We start from the raw sequence: 17,371 nt of genomic DNA on the forward strand, positions 1-17,371 counted from the left end.
GGGTAAAATGATAATTTCTCTTTTAAGTGTATTTGGTAAATTATACTGTATCTAGCATATTGATGGTGACACTAATACTAGGGGATTTTCATAATAGTTCTTATCAAATGACATCAGATGGAGAGTGAATTAATATTTCAAAGTTCAAAGAAAAGATGATGATTAATATTTTTTCCCAAATGACCATGTAATCAGTTTTCCAACATGTTCCTTAAATCTCTGCTGGTGTTTGTTAATAATAGTTATGTAAAACCAATATTTAACACTGTTCTTATATTAATTGACTACACGATAACATAGTCATAACACAATCGATTTCATATAAATAAAACGAAAGGGATTTTTTTCAACGTTCAACAATCATTAACAGTGTATATATATTGCAAGTTAACCCTCTACAAGCCCCATTTTATTACATGAATTATACTAAATTTCATCTGCCATTATTGCCGTTTTATCGAGTAATTTTCTTAAATGGAAGTGTCCTCTTAATTCATCGACAGCAGTAGGTATGACATGGCCAAGAGCCACAAAAGGTTATACAATTATCTGTGGTCACGTGGACAGATCGAACAGTCAATAGTGTATAACACGTTATGTTGGATGTAGCAAATCTTTATATGGTTTTAAAAACGATTATGTGAAAAGAGACAACAAGCTATTAATGATTGGTGACAAGTTGTAGAAAGTAATTGTGATTAATGTCCTCAGGACTTAATTTAAGTAGAAATGGCGGGAGAGGAAACCGGAAGATACTTGTCTCCTCCCAGTACTGCGGGGGTACACCATCATCACAGATCACGTTCAGTTAAAGGTAGACAAAGTTTTAGAGAGTCAGAAGAAAGTTTCGCTTATGAAAGGAAGAGGAGAAACAGTATGCCATCGGTCAATAAAATACAGCTGTCATCGTCGTATACAGACTTAGCAAATGAAAAAGACAAGGATTACGATGAAAATTTACGTCGGGTCCGCTCATTTAAAACAACTTCAAAGGGTGCTTTAGTGAATAGAGGGGATAGTTTTAAGAGAAAAACGCAGAAAGAAAAACTGTTGACACTTGCTAATCAGTCACGACAGGATAATCTTAATAATGCTGGAAACAATAATCAACAAGTTACTGTGACGCTTAAAAGTTTTAATCCAGTATATCGTGTAGTGATGCTAGGGCCAGCTGGAGTAGGCAAATCTGCATTGACCGATCAGTTTATGACGTCAGAATACATTGGACCCACTGACAATACAAGTAGTAAGTCTTATTATTTCCAAAATTGTTTACATTTCAAAAATTTTAAGCCTTTATTTCATTCGTGTACTCGTTTTTTAAGAACTGCAGATTTATAAATATAAGTATATTTGTCTAAAGTATGACTGTGCTGTTTTTAAATCTAACCGTGGAATGCATTGACTCTAAACATTAGTATATAGGAACTGTGAAATATATGTTTTTGGAAAATGTGTATAGGTTTCATGTATATATTTTAAAGATTAAAGTAAAAATGACGAGAACAAGCTGTTCTAGAAGTACATTGAAAGATGTCGGGTTAAATCTATATACCATTGATTATGTTATAAAAGAGAAAACTTGCTGTTTAAAACAGAAATATCTTGGTTAAAACGAGTTATATCGTAACTACTTACATAAAATCTAATATATAATAATAGTTCGTCTAAATAACACCCCAACAATGATAGATCTTTAAATTTCCATTAACAAATATTTTGTTCTTCCTTAGCCGAGATTCGAACTCATGCTACTGAAATATCATGGCACCAAATCGCGTTGGTCTCTTATCCTATTTGCCTTTACAAGCAAAAACTTAGTATACCATATTCGATTTATACAATACCTGTATATAAAGGAAATAACACTAAAAATTATGTGCGAAAATTAATCAGTTAAGGGCTATTTATTACACGACGATCTATGATTTATCAACTTTCGTTAGTTTGTACTACCAAAAACAAATATTTTTCTTGCATTCTGACTTTCCTTAAAGAGATTTATATGAGGCGTTAACAATTCGTACAGTTAAGGTTTATTTGTTCAGGATGTAATTTCTCACGGCTGTGCAACTTCAAGATTCTGCTTTGTGTAGAATTATTAATCTATAATTATTATAGTAGGACCGTTTCGTTAATTCCCACATTCAACCAAAGTTTCTACTTTGAAGATGTCTTTCAAGTGTCTTGGTCATACATTATTTGAAGCCAGAATAATTTCTTTCTTTTGCAAGTCATTAAATAACGAAAAATAACGAATTTGGAGACAGATTGTGTTTGCAATTCTCTAATCTCAAAGTACGCTTTAAGAGAAGGGGTAAAAAACAATGAAAGCAGTAAAAAGGTAACTTTAACGAAATCTTATATCTTGTATTATAAAAAGAGGGAGATGTGGTATGATTACCAATGAGACTAATAACCACAAAAGTCCTTAATGTCGAGGTATCTAACAAAATGCAAAACATATACCGTATTGTCAGTTTTAATAGGCTCCGATATGAAAAAATGTTAAAAAAAAAACAACCAATTCAAACATGAAAATAAATGGCCTATTTATGATAATACAATAATGAATAAATCTCGTACAAAAGTAGCAATTATAGTACGCATCAACAAATCGGCTGTAAAGACGAGAGAAACATGACCTTGTGACCTTGTGATTTTGTACTTTTTATTGGTTGTATAAAACAAAAATAAGAAGATGTTGTATGATTACCAATGAGACAACTCTCCATCTGAAACCAAATGACACAGCAGTTAACAACTATAGATCACCGTACGGGTTCAACAATGAATAAAATCCATGCCGCATAGTCATTTAGACTGTTTTACACGTGTAAAAATTATAAAACGTGTATGCATTGTTTATTTGGTAATCTGACATATTTCCCCATTAAATAGACCCAACTATTAGATGAGAGTTCACTAGCTCATCGTAGAAAACTTCCTTTAATTCGGTTTCAGATCAATGAGATTATGAATAATTTTATTATTCGTACCCAAATATGAAAATGGAGATTGCTTGTTGATGTTAAATGCAACTTTAAGCAAACTTGGCTTTCAGTTTTTATTGGTGAAGACACTTATTGACTTTTGACAGGCATACCTAGTTTGATTAAGATTTGAGTCGAAAGAAACTTGCCGACAGCAGTATACTACCTCATAACCTCTAACGATCTCTGTATATAGACTATACTTAGACTAAAATTGGTCATCGATGCCCACTTTTGTAGCAATCAGTATGATTTGGTGTACAAATTTGAAAAAAAAACCTTAGTAGAATGCCTCTAAGTGTGAGTTATTGTTTTGTTATTTAAATAAATGCGCACTCATTATCCCTTTTTCAGTGCGTTGGTCATTATCAGGACCATTGCACAGTAAGCGGAAGTTGATCTTTTTTATTGTTCCCTTATTCATGATAAATATTGCGCTTAACGTCATGTACTATTTTACAAATAAGAATGTAAATATTTGTCCGATATACTATATCCTGTCCCCACATTTCCATAGGGAATGTGTTATTTCAAAGATTACTTGTTATTTAAACAATTTAATGCGCAATTTCCAAATTGAACATGAAATGCATCTTAATGTGATTTTACAAATTATGACGATAAGCACTCGAGAGAAAATGTCCGACTCTGGTAACAAATCACAAACTAAATTTAACTTTACATGAAACGAGTTGGTTGAGTTTTTTGTGTTCTATCATGATATTCATTGCATTGACCACAAGCTTTATATAGAAATATAGCAGATGATGTAGCATTCTACTTTCCACTGGTTATTACGATCACATTTTAGCATATGGACGCTATGTTTCTTTTTATGCCACATTCATGGGCATTATGTTTTTCTGGTCCGCGGGCCCGTTCGTCCGTCCGTCCGTTTCTCCGTCCGTCCATCTGTCCCGCTTCAGGTTAAAGTTTTTGGTCGAGGTAGTTTTTGATGAAGTAGAAGTCCATTCAACTTGAAACTTAGTAAACATGTTCCCTATGATATGATCTTTCTAATTTTAATGTCAAATAAGAGTTTTTACCCCATTTTCATGGTCCATGAACATAGAAATGATAACTACTTGCGGATGGGGCATTCGTGTACTATGGACACATTCTTGTTGTATAAATATTTTGACGGTCAATATTAAAAATATTGCAACATACAATGTAAAAATACACAGAAAGAACATTGAAATTCATTTTTATAATGCACTATTTACATATGAAATATAAAAATAAAGGACTTTTACTCAGTCAATACGTTATACATGGACATATAAGATTATATTGTACCTTTGACTTTGTGCTCGGTCAATATAATCTGAACAAGTCCATAAATATATCAATTGACCTAGTCAAATATCCATAATTGATAAATATGGTTTGACAACAAACCTCAAATAGGAAAATGCAATAACCACAAACCTTTACAAAGTCATACAAAATGCAACACCCTTATGACTTTTAACACAGATATGGATAGCCACAAAAACATTGAAAACAGATGTGATAGCAACATTTTCACATTGACATGGCTTCCAAATTTATTCATTTTAATTCTGTTTGAGCAAAATTGTAGTAACGTGTTTATTCAGATTACGCCAACAGATTAGTATAACATCTGATATTCGTATATATTGTTTACTTAAAAAAAAATACTTTGAAATTTTAACTCACAAGACGAAAATAAACTGACAACGCCATTTTAAAGTTCAGTTATGTTACTCCTTGATTGTGTTATACAATACTGTAATGTGATTGAATGATATTGGTGTTCGTTTTCTTTCTTGTTGGTATTTGTCGCATTGATGTGGACAGCACAAGGGCAAAATAGTGACTTGTGAAGAAATCAGTGTAATACCCTCTGCGGTCAGATGTTACCAAGAATCGAGATCTTTTTTTCTTCTTCAGAAGATACAATGTAAACTACCATTAATTAAGATATAAAATAAACAAGGCACCAAGGATATGATTAAAAGATTGGACTCATTTCTGTTTTGTTAGTTTTTTAGTGATCATTTCTCATCATTTGGCGTTCGTCGTCGTCGTAAACTTTTACAAAAATCTGCTCCTCTGAATAAACACATCATGTAGATACTAGGATTGACATTTTATACGTGCGCCAGACGCGCGTTTCGTCTACAAAAGACTCACCAGTAACGCTCGAATAAAAAACCATCATTTTTAAAACCGTTATAAATTATTTAAAAATCTAATAGAAACAAAAATGTTCAGAGTGTTGAGCTTTCCACTATTTTTTGCGCTTTAATAACGATGTTTACCATTTTTTTTATTGTGTTTATGTCTTACGTCTTAAAAATTGTAGTAAATAAATAGAAAATGAAGTGAGCAAAAATGATCAGCAAGATTAGATCTACAATTTAGCCAATATGGTGGAAATCGCCAGGCGACTTCTGATATAAGTTGTTTTTATAAATAATGACAATAATGATTGTTTTAAATTTTGCCTATTATCTTGAAAAAGATATCGCATAAATAAAGCGAAACTTTTAATTGCAAAAATGTTTGGCAAGGCAAGATCTACTCACAAGACAAATTTTGCTGATATAGTAAACTGCCGCTCTTAATTTGTCCTTAAATTAGGATTTTTGTTACCCTCTTTTGTTTTTTGAGCAAAACGAGATAAACAAAACAGATTTTTGACATGAGTTCTATTCTCGTCTACAATGTTAGAGAGTGTCCTTTTGTGAATATGCACATTGACCAAGGTGAGCGACACGGGCTCTTAAACGAATCTTTAGTTTATTTGTGAAAAAAGAACCACTTTTATGAATAGAATCTGAAAGCTCATCCTCAGTATTCTGCACGTATTTATGATTTCAGTAAGATAAAAAAAAAAGCACGTTTGAATTATAAGACTATGATTACATTGAATCATCAGACAGCTAGAGAAACATACAGCCATTGTACATGTACATGCCCTTTTGGAAAGCGTGATGATTAATGTCTGTAAAACACATGTAATGACAGATTTGAATAATATTTACAAAATGGAAAAACTATTTATGGTTATAAATCTAAAGCACAACAGCATCCATATGATGATAAATAATATGTATTTATTGAGAATGGAAAATTTGATTTCCTCCGATCCTGTGCCAATTGTTATTCATGGAAATTACAAATTACTTGTAAATGGCTAACAGAATTATTTATTAAATTTCTAAGCAGTGTTTCTAGTCCTACATTAATGGAAATTCAAACTGCTTTCCTGTAAGTTTTATGTTCCATTGATTCGTTGAAATGGGCTAATGGTGACACTATTAAGGTGCTTGACTCATCGAGTCTCTACACGTCTCCGAGATGGCAGATTTTAAGTGCGATTACTAGTAAACTGAAGAAATAAAATTAGAATCAAGAAATCCTTGCCGCTGACCACCGAGAATGCCACGTACCAATTTTTGTTTTAACGATACCGATAATTTATCCACAAAATTTTGCAAAATGTCTAAAAATCGTGGCTTTAGTCTACCGACGGGCTTGTAATTTGATTTTAAAAAATGTTGTTAAAAACTGGAAAGTACACATATTTAATGTGTGATCTTATGAATTTGAATAAAAGTTGAAAGACTTTTAAAAAAATGCCCTGATGTACATAAAAACCAATGGACATTTCAGGAAATACAAAAAAGAAGCTATTCCAACGGCCTTCACAGCAATGTAATTTTCCCAAAAGAAGGACAAGTTTTCTTTCTTTTAATCAAATCAAATATTCAATTACGGTGCCGTCATTCTGAAATTCATCCTTAATGGTTTAACACAGCATAGTCAACAGATACTAAAGTATAAGGATAATTATGTATCTTAGAACCTGAAAATAGAAAACCCAATTAAAATATATCCTTAAATTCATTTCACAATAGAACTTTATATTCCGTTTCTTAATTGGTTTTATTTAAATTGTTTATAGTTCGTGTATGATGTTCATTTAACCATGATAATAGTCAATAAACGAATTATTCTTAACTGCTATCGCCATTACACAGTTCAGTGACAATGTTAAATTAATTACAAGTAATTTTAATGTGTAAAGACAGGGAACATGACTTCTAGGTGCCTGTGATAACGATCCAAAGGCTTTCCCTCTTTTAAATGTAATCTCTCTGAACTTTGTCAAGGAAAATGGGTATTTGGGAAACAAATATAGTCCCAAAACAGCTCTCCTGCTATGCGCTGGTATGTAGGAAACGCTGCAACTATTGCAATTCTATTTCTTTTCGCTATGCCAGTAGATGATTTGAATTGACAAAAGGTCTTATGTAAGCGATTGAATTAGCCATATCATATTTTGCATTATATATGCATGGATCGATCTTCTTTTAAAGTAACGTTTCAGTATTAACGGAGTTTTATGCATCAAAAATTACTAAAACACCATGATGCTATATCACATAGGCAGCTGTTCAATATTTAAAGATTATTTTTGAATTGCATATAGATTAATATATACACCGAAAACAATACTTATCTAAAATTCTACTTGAAAACAACGTATGATATTTTGAATCAATTGGAAAGTTTACTATGACATCACAGCGAATGATTTCAAAGTCCGTCATGTAAGGAACGCCGTAACTGTGTTCCATAGTCATGCCTAATCTGCGTCATATGTATTCGAATGTTCAAAACAATTGATTATCACGTAACAAGCTGTCTGATGTAATTGATTTTACATGGGTAAATGGCAGATTAAACATGACTTAGGCCTCACTCGAACTTTTTCTCCTAAAAGAAATTCATTGATTGGTTAGGAGAATTATTGTCTATTTGAAGTGAAAGAATATTGTTTGTTTACCAAATCTTTTGTTTTGTTTTCAAACGTCAATGTACTTTCCTGTTTTAATTGTGAACGCTTTGATCAAGTGTGGACAAAGGAATGAATAAAATAGTTTTAAACATTTTTCCAATATGACTTTGACGAATCCTAATTTCAAGGTCGTTGATCTTACAACAGCTGTTGTATACATGTTTGACAATAATAAAAGAGTCTCCGAATTCTATGGTATTTTATTGTAGTAACCGATATACATTTGTATGTTAGACGATAAGGCGACAGCATTTCTATATCGGGACATTAACTATGTTATACTAACTTCAGTAAATTTTAAGACTTTTTAATACGATGTTATTTCGTATTGGTTTAATTGAACCTGTGTTTTGATGTCTTAAATCCCTAATACGAGTTTTTTTTTATTTGTTCTTTTGTGTGATGGTGTATTTTGAATGATTGAGATAAAAGGTTAGAAAAAGATTTGATATTTTTAGAAATAAGAAGTTATTGTAAATGCCTGTCCGAAGTCGGAATAGTCGTCAGATATTGTGTTTTAATTAGTCATAAATTATAGTGTTTTGTCAAGGAGGGAGTTAGCGCGAATGGTCACTATTACGGTCACGAGACGATTTATAGCCAGACATATATTGCAGGTTTTTGCTTTAAAACTATTAACCTTTTTAAGAGAATGGTACTATCCTTTTCTCTGAGAAAACTAACTTTTATAACATCAAATGAAATCATCGTTTTGTTAACCAATCCAATAAATCTGAGAAACAAACACTCTTCAGTGTTCCTGTTGTTTCTTTGTTTTCCTCTTATAGTGGATGTGTTCGCCTCGGTTTGGGATTGTCACCTCGGATTTGTTTTTCTCAATCGATTGATGACCTTTGAATACCGGATATACTACTGTTGCCTTTTATTTTATTCATTTACGATACCTTTTTTTGGGGAAAGTGGATTTTCATATCTAAAATGATAAAAGTGCTTATAGAGAAGATATGACCTTTAATTAATGCGTCTTTGACCTTCAATACATGCGGTGCTCGAGTTGTAGTTATGTTGTCAGCTGATAGTTTACCACCAGATAGTCATGATGATCTCATTAATTCTACTACCAAACATATTTTGCTTCTGCTTTTATGTTTTTTATGGTTTATTACAATACTGAGCATTAACGGATTGCGTTATGTTATGCCTGTGCTTCATTAATTTGCTCTTTCTCCCAGTTCGAGCTTAAATTGATGAGGTTTTTTGAAATCAATCAATATGTTGTGAGAAAAAATATCAAATTTAAAAATTGAGAGAAATCAAGTAAATTCTAAATTCCAAAGGTATCAGTTGATTAATTATTTTGAAATATTTTGTTTACATAATGTGACTTTGGAGATGTATTGTACTTTTATTGTTATTTTGATATGGAATTTGATTATTTTCATAAAGGTTAGAACTATTGTTATTATACTCTTTAGATCACATCGTATTGTTTTTGTTCTTTCTATATTCATGATATTTACTTTTATATAATCATTGAAAGACAACAAGTATATAAGTTAAACAGTTGTGTAACACCCATGCCAGTGATATAACTAAAAGGACGACTGAATACAGATTGGTGCTTGCCTTAAGTTAAGTACATATGTAATGACGGCATTTCTTATTTCAGCTAAAATAGTTATCAAAAGTACCAGGATTATAATTTTATACGCCAGACGCGCGTTTCGTCTACATAAGACTCATCAGTGACGCTCAGATCAAAATAGTTAAAAATACAAAGTTGAAGAGCATTGAGGAACAAAAATTCCTAAAAGTTGTGCCAAATATGGCTAAGGTAATCTACTCCTGGGGTAAGAAAATCCTTAGTTTTTCGAAAAATTCAAAGTTTTGTAAACAGAAAATTTATAAAAATGACCATATAATTGATATTCATGTCAACACCGAAGTGCTGACTACTGGGCTGGTGATACCCTCGGGGACGAAACGTCCACCAGCAGTGGCATCGACCCAGTGGTGTAAATAGTTAAAAGTCATCCTGTAAATGTATTGCTTTAGGTATAGAAAATGAGACAGGTTTCGTGAACTACTCTGTTAAAACTGTCATATCCCAAGAGGATAAAACCGTAAGTTGAAGAAAAAAAAAGATACAATCCCTTTCATAATTAAACATAACAAACAACAGTCTACAAAACACTAAACTGAAAACTTCAGACTGGGTAACACAAAACATATGTCTTAGAAGGTAAAGAAAACAGTTCCTCAAATGCATTACTGGTAGCAGGTTTTTTTTAACATTGTCATAAAGCGGGAGGCTTGGCAAGCCATTAAACAAGGTTCAACCCACCAATTTTTCTTAAAATGTCCAGTACCAAGCAAGGAATATGGCAGTTGTTATCAACTAATTCGTTTATCAGTTCGAAAAAAATATAATTACGATCATATCCAGAAGTGCTGACCTCTAGTTTGGCTGGTGATTCTATCGAAGAGAAATACATACACCAGCAGTGGCGTGGACCCATTGGTTGTAAATAAATTACCAAAGATACTAAATACCTCATAGCTACATATGATTTATACGTATCGTCTACAAAGAACATATCATTGACAGGCTCTAAAAAATTGTTAAAAAGGCGGAAGAAGTCTGATCCTTAAATACAATACTTAATAATAATTATTTTCCGAATCTTCTTATTTTACACGATTGATAATATTATCACTAATCGCTTAATAGTTTTTATCGGTATATGTTTATTATTTATCCTTTACTGACATGACTTATACAGACGCGATATGGACGACTTTCAGCTAAGTTCTAGTGTCCTTTGACGATAAATGTCATTCTATTATATGTATACAGCAGAGTTTTCCGGTACAGGCCTACTGATAAATGGTGGGTATTGGGATTCTAGGGAATCTTTGGACATTTCTGAATATATCTATTATCATCATGAAGTAGTCATGTTTAATGTATTACATATGATGTAAAATATGTATCCCAACAGTATTTTATCTCTTTTAAATATAAATAAGATACTAAGTCTTGGTACAGTAAAAAAAAAACGAACGATGGCATACAACAACGGACCTCCTTTCAGATGAAGTTTGGGTTTGGTATCCAAAGACGGCGATCAGTAATTTATCAGGTAACCAACAGATGAGGTTAAGGTTGTTTTCAGCTAACCGAATTTTGATAGAAATAAATGCCTTTTAACTTTAAAGGTTTAATCCACCATTTTCTTCATAAGAAAATGCCTTTACCAATTCAGGAATATGACAGTTTTATCCGTTTGTTTGATGTGCTTGAGCTTTTAATTTGGCTATTGAATTTTCCTCAGAGTTCAGTATTTTTGTCATTTTACTTTTATGAACTTGAAGCGTTAAACGTTTTCAGTTTATGCTAAATGCATTGAAACGATGTTTGGTATATATTCATATTACAATGCATAAGTCGAAGATTAATTAAGGTACTGTACGTTGTTACATAAAGATTATTCGCAGACCAAAGTTATACAGAAACACTTTAAAAATAGAAAGAATATAGAAGAAGACAGGAACCTGTGTGTTAACAATGATTTGGGAGCCATGCAGTGTATGGCAGCAATGATTTACATGTTATTGATTGTTGACTGATTTAATACAAACCAGATAGTGAGATATAATCAACTGTTACGCCATAAAGTGCAAATCTGCTGCAGTTTTACAATATATCATATGCTCTAATGATTCCTAATTGATTAAAGCTTGCATGATAGTGGAATGTATTGTCTCTCCGTCATTAAATAATTTTCTCAAGTAAGAGATTAACTTGAAACATTTTGAAATCAGTTGAAATCATTAACCTTTTGCTATCAGAAGAGAGCTAAATTGTAAAGGCTTAGATTGAAATTTAGTAAAACACGAGGTTTTTTAGTATTATATGAACTATGAAATACATATATATAATTAAACGAAATTATTAACCAAATTTGTGACAGGTCTATATCAAAGCATGCACTGGATACATCTGTTGATTGCATTGAAGCAATCAAATTCAAGCAGGAAACGAAGAAGTCGAATAAAATTCACCTCTTTGACTGTCTGTCCGTCTGCGACTAGTAAATTAATTTGAACAGAACGTTCATGTTGATCTAAACCGATCTAGTATACTATGACAATTGTAAATCAGTTTAATGTTTCCATTTATAAGTCAATTTATAAACAAACACGGCTATATATTAGGAAATGGGCTTATGAGTTTTGATTCTCCCTTTGATAACTGCTTCCTACTTTTGGACAATTCCTACAGAAAAAAATATAGAGAAATCAAAGTCTTATCTATATTCATTTGACATTTATTGTACGTGAAAGATTTAAGATAATTTGCAACATATTGGAAGCAAACTTATCTTAAAACGCTCTAATTAATAATAATTAGTTTCCGAATCTTCTTTTTCTATCAAATTTAGTATCCATTGATCATTGGGTTTTTGACAGTTTGGTCTGATTTACTTTTTTATTGATGCTTTATTCTATACAGACATTAAACGTTAATATAGGCATAGGATGTAGATGTATCCTTTATTAGAATATTAAATAATCTTATAAGAACATGGGTCTGAAGAAGAAGTAATTTTTCAAACTTGATAATGAACAGTACCTTTTTGCAACAATTGACTAGTACTTTCATTGTATCAATTAGCAGATGCCCGCACTGCATCACTACATTGAGGAGGAACGAACTATGATAGTAGGCATCAACTATTAATGTGGGCCAGGTCCTACCATGGAATTAAATGAAATATATTACTTCCATGGTCCTACATTATGCCAGAGAGTTCATTTTCCACTACATGCTATTTTTTTGAACGCTCTTTTAACCTTTGCTTATTTAACAATTGAAAAGTTAAGTTTTTGCAGTAAGGATGGCTTAGTAATTGCGTCCAGTGGTAAATAATCATAGAAACCCGGAAATGACTATGTTAATGTGATAGGAATATAAATTCTGCTTTGTATATAGCCGACCAGCATGCTGAGCCAGAATTTTAAAAGAGGGACGAAAGATACCAAAGGGACAGTCAAACTCATAAATCTAAAACAAACTGACAACGCCGTGGCTACAAATGAAAAAGACGAACAGAAAAACAATAGTACACATGACACAACATAGAAAACTAATGCCCGCGTCACACTGTCCCGATTTTTATATACGATGGACACCCGAATGCTAAAATTGTAAGTTCGTACGAAGTTGGTCCCGATCTCGTTAAAATACCAAAAAGTGACCGAAGCAAGTACGATGAATAACGACGTCTATACGATGGTGCCGAAATTGTATACGATAGAAAAAGATGGACATACGAAGGTTAACCGAAGACGGGTATTTAAGCTTCATATCTCAGCCGTAGCCTACACGATGGATCACGAAGGCTACACGATGGATTACGAAGGCTACACGATGGATTACGATGATGGCGCGATGGCCATACGATGTCTAAAAAATACGAACAGAATTTCGACAACATATCGTTTCTGTACAAGTCTGCCATGCATGGCGGGTAATCGATCTTTTTGTCTACTTCTTATAAAACTTAGTTTATTATCCCCTCGCCTACTACATGTAAGTTGCGTGTAGATAAAAGTGTTATGGACACTCTAGAACCAAAATGCTCAAAACTTGATATGGTGTTACTCGTTAAGAATATCTTAAGCGCTATTGACTTTAAAGTTCAAAGGTCAAAGTCACAGTGGCAGTTGTAGTACAAGGCAATATTACCCTTGTGGACACTCTAAAACCAATATGCTTCAAAAGATTTTAACCACATTTGGTATATTGTTCCTCCTTGTAATGATCTGACATTTTTTACGTTCAAGGCCAAAGGTCAAGGTCATGCAGATGTGCACACTCAGACGATACCTAAAAAATCAGATTAATGAATAAAAAGTTGGTTTCCCTATATACGTGTACCTGCAATGTTGGTGTACGAGGCGCGTTTATTTAAAGGAACCCCAGCATGTAATGATATGAAACAATCCAGATGGAATAGGCCTGAACATATCGCTCTTATCATAACTAACGTTTTTGTCTTTTCGTGTTGTTGTTGTGAATAGAAGAAATTGAATATGTTCCGACATTGTCTAATATAAATTAAAAACTCTAAATTCTTTGTCACCTTTAATTTTGTACTTGATATAAAAAATTGACAAAAAATAATATTTTACTTGTAAAAGTAAATCCTGAGCCTGTAATAGCTGCTCTTCTTGTTCCATTTGAATTAATAGAAACAACGCTGTCGCCTTTCTTGTTCTCATAGAATCATATGATATGAGCTCCATGTTTTGTGAACGTCTTTCTTAACTGTCGTATTGGACTGACCAGTGCATATCGCGCATGGCACTTTAAATGTATTTGAGCGCGAAAATTAACTTACATTTAGCTGGATTTATTGCCGTCGTAGTTCCATCTTGTCGCCTTCGTACTTTTATTCGATGGCAACACGACGGGATTACGAGGTCTTCACGAAGTCGTGTTGCCATCGTAAGACCTTCGGGTACCTTCGTGATTCATTCGTGTAGACATCGTAATGTCAAAACTGCCCGATGGAAACGATTGAAACACGAATGCAATCCGATGTGAAAAGATGCATTCCCGGTGACATTACGATATTGAGGATGGTGATACGAACTCAATACGGACCCTCAACATCGGGCGCACCTTCGGGGATTTTTTAACATGTTAAAAAATTTAGAACCCTTCCCGAAGTTGTCCCCGAAGGCTAGAAAAAGTGGCCGATGGTTAAAGATGATTAAAGATGGCACTACGAACAGCCCGATCTGGATACGATCAGCCCCGATTTTGAAAATTTCCATTATCGTGTTGCCATCGGCGTAAAAATCTGGACAGTGTGACGCGGGCATAAAGAATAAACAACACGAACCCCACCAAAACCTAGGGGTGATCTCAGGTGCTCCTAGTTCAACATTAACAGTCTGCAGGATACATGTCGCACTACCTGGGGCATGTTATACTGACGAGGCGACCAATATTTACTATTCCTCATAAATGCCACGCAACTAGCGGATAAATGACAAAAAACAATGTTCATGTTTACCTGGTCGAAAATAAAACCCAATATCTGGCTTCAATGCGAATACGCTCACACAAGACATCTATACGGTTTTTATCAATGCCATGCAATAGCCGAGTGTTATGTAACCCTACCAGTAATTGTATTTATAAAACATGATGTCTATGGTAAATGTCAAGGAGACAGCAGACAAATAAATCAAGCCCTTCTTTTCCAGAAATAGATATATAGCAGTGAAAACTAAAAACAAACTTGATCCAGTGTATTATCAGTGTCTATGAAAGGGTTTTAATTTCTGCTTAAGTGACAAGGAATTTGATAACACAGATAAGAATCATGACACTGTATTCCATCCAAGACACAACGGCTTTATCGACTTGCAAACCTTTCCACAAAGAAATCCAAACTAATCTAGTTTTCATCGAACAACATACATATACGTATATAAAGTTTTGTAGGATTATTTTATTAGACGTTTTAGATTTGTATTGTTGTTTTCTTTTCTTATAGATTTCAATGAAATATGATTAACTGTAATAATTATAATGCAAGTCGCCATAGATTATTATTCATAACCAATTTTCGAAACGATGATAACTTGACAGTACATCATAAGACGGATGGATGATTTATTTTAGATATATATTTATGTGAAATAATATAACAGGTTACTCTATAGATACATAAATAATTATAAGTATAATAATGATTACTATCATACCAGACAGTTTTATTTCAGTATCTAAGGTCTTCGAGCAAAGCATGAAAATAACCTTTTTTTGTTGTAAATTACAAGATTAAATCGATGTCTGAGGCAAAGTTTTTTTGTGTTGTAACCTTAAAACCTTTAACAAAAGAACTGTGGAAAAATGTATTTCAATAGCTAGACATAGGATGATGGAAAATCCATCCTTTATGGAGCTAGAAAGAGTAAACGAAACAATATTAGTTATAAATTTCCTTTTTGGAATTATGGGACAATCAACCAGGAGAAACACCTGGGTATTTTCTTATTTATAATTGTTTTTAGCAATAAATGAACACGTTATTGTTAGAAAAAAAAAACCTTTTTTGGAATTGTTTTTTAAACCTTAGCTAAGGTTTTGAGAAAGTGTTTAATAATTAAAGTATCATTATTTCGTAATATTAATTGTAAAATGATATATCGTTATTTTAGTCATTTGTATAAATAAAAGCAACAGTAGTATACAGCTGATCAATCGTCATAACTAGATTAAACGAAAGCAAATCCGGATCACAAATTCAAACCGGGGAAAACACAAACACTATTAGAGTTGACTGTTGTGCCTTCAATTTTGACATTTTTACAAATTATGTTTGTTTGTTTTGTTCACATATGGTTGTCATAATAATGGAATTTGATGCGACTGTAATATAATGGAGAGATTTAGTTACATATAAAACCAGGTCTTTTTTCTACATAAAAAAAATTCTGTACAAATTAAGTCAGGAATATGACAGATGTTATCAATTCGTTCGATGTGTTTGAAGTTTTGATTTTGCCATTTTAAATTTACCTCGGAGTTCAGTATTGTTTTGATTGTGTCGTCTATGTAAACACTATAATACTTTTATGTTGTGTCATGTGTTCTATTGTTTGTCTTTTTCATTTTTAGCCAGGTGTTGTCAGTTTATTTTCGATTTATGAGTTTGACTGTCCCTCTGGTATCTTTCGTTCCTCTTTTACATAGACACAAACACACAAAGTAAAGCAATGAGAGTACTTGCAGGTACTACATGTAAAAGCTAGTTCAGAACCAATAATAACACTTTAAAAAATCATGTTTCTAAAATAGGAACAAGTATACATCCAATATAATAATTGTAAAGGCGTTAGTAACAGTCAGAGAAAAAATATGTACTTGAGAAATGCCAAAATACAGGTATCGACAGATCGTAACTAATCAATGTTCATACCGATAAACACAACATTCAAGATCTAAAAACAGTGTTGGCTATGACTATATAATAAAAAAGACAATAATACAAAAAGTGCACACAACCTTACATTTGCAAACGAAAAATTAAAAAAAAAACACGATGTGGAACGAATAGAATATTTCTGCTTCAATGATGGCCCCTGTGTTAGAAAATCTACAATATGAATAATATATTCCGAAGTTATACTGAACATAGTTACTTTGCGATGGCAATATATATTGAAAATTATAATAATCATCAATGTATAATTGCTGATATATATTATTTAAAACGTAAAATGTAATATATTGTGGCTATATTATAAGGAAGCTATTAAACCAAGAGTTCCAAATGGTGAAGTTGAAATCATCCCTTCGTAAATTTTACGGACGCCATCACGAGTTGGTTGACCGTTATGGAATAACCGTATCACAAATAATATATTTTCCTTACGTCGTAACTACAATTCCCTTCCCTTTCCTGAATGTGACCTACCGACTTAGACTATTTACCGGATTTGTTATCACATAAGCAACACGACGGGTGCCGCATGTGGAGCAGGATCAGCTTACCCTTCC

The 17,371-nt window shown here is 32.7% G+C and overlaps 1 protein-coding gene across 1 annotated transcript in view; it reads left to right on the plus strand.

Annotated features, from left to right (window-relative positions):
* The first annotated feature begins 302 nt into the window (after positions 1–302).
* LOC139524544 (ras-related protein Ral-B-like) overlaps positions 303–17,371 on the plus strand; it is a 39,768-nt gene continuing 22,699 nt past the window's right edge. The window contains exon 1 of the mRNA XM_071319390.1: positions 303–1,246. Within this exon, the coding sequence (XP_071175491.1) occupies positions 730–1,246 (517 nt within the window). The 5' untranslated portion in view covers positions 303–729. The remainder of the gene's footprint in view (positions 1,247–17,371) is intronic.

This window comes from Mytilus edulis, chromosome 5, assembly GCF_963676685.1.
Source record: "Mytilus edulis chromosome 5, xbMytEdul2.2, whole genome shotgun sequence".
NCBI classification, from domain to species: Eukaryota; Metazoa; Mollusca; class Bivalvia; order Mytilida; family Mytilidae; genus Mytilus; species Mytilus edulis.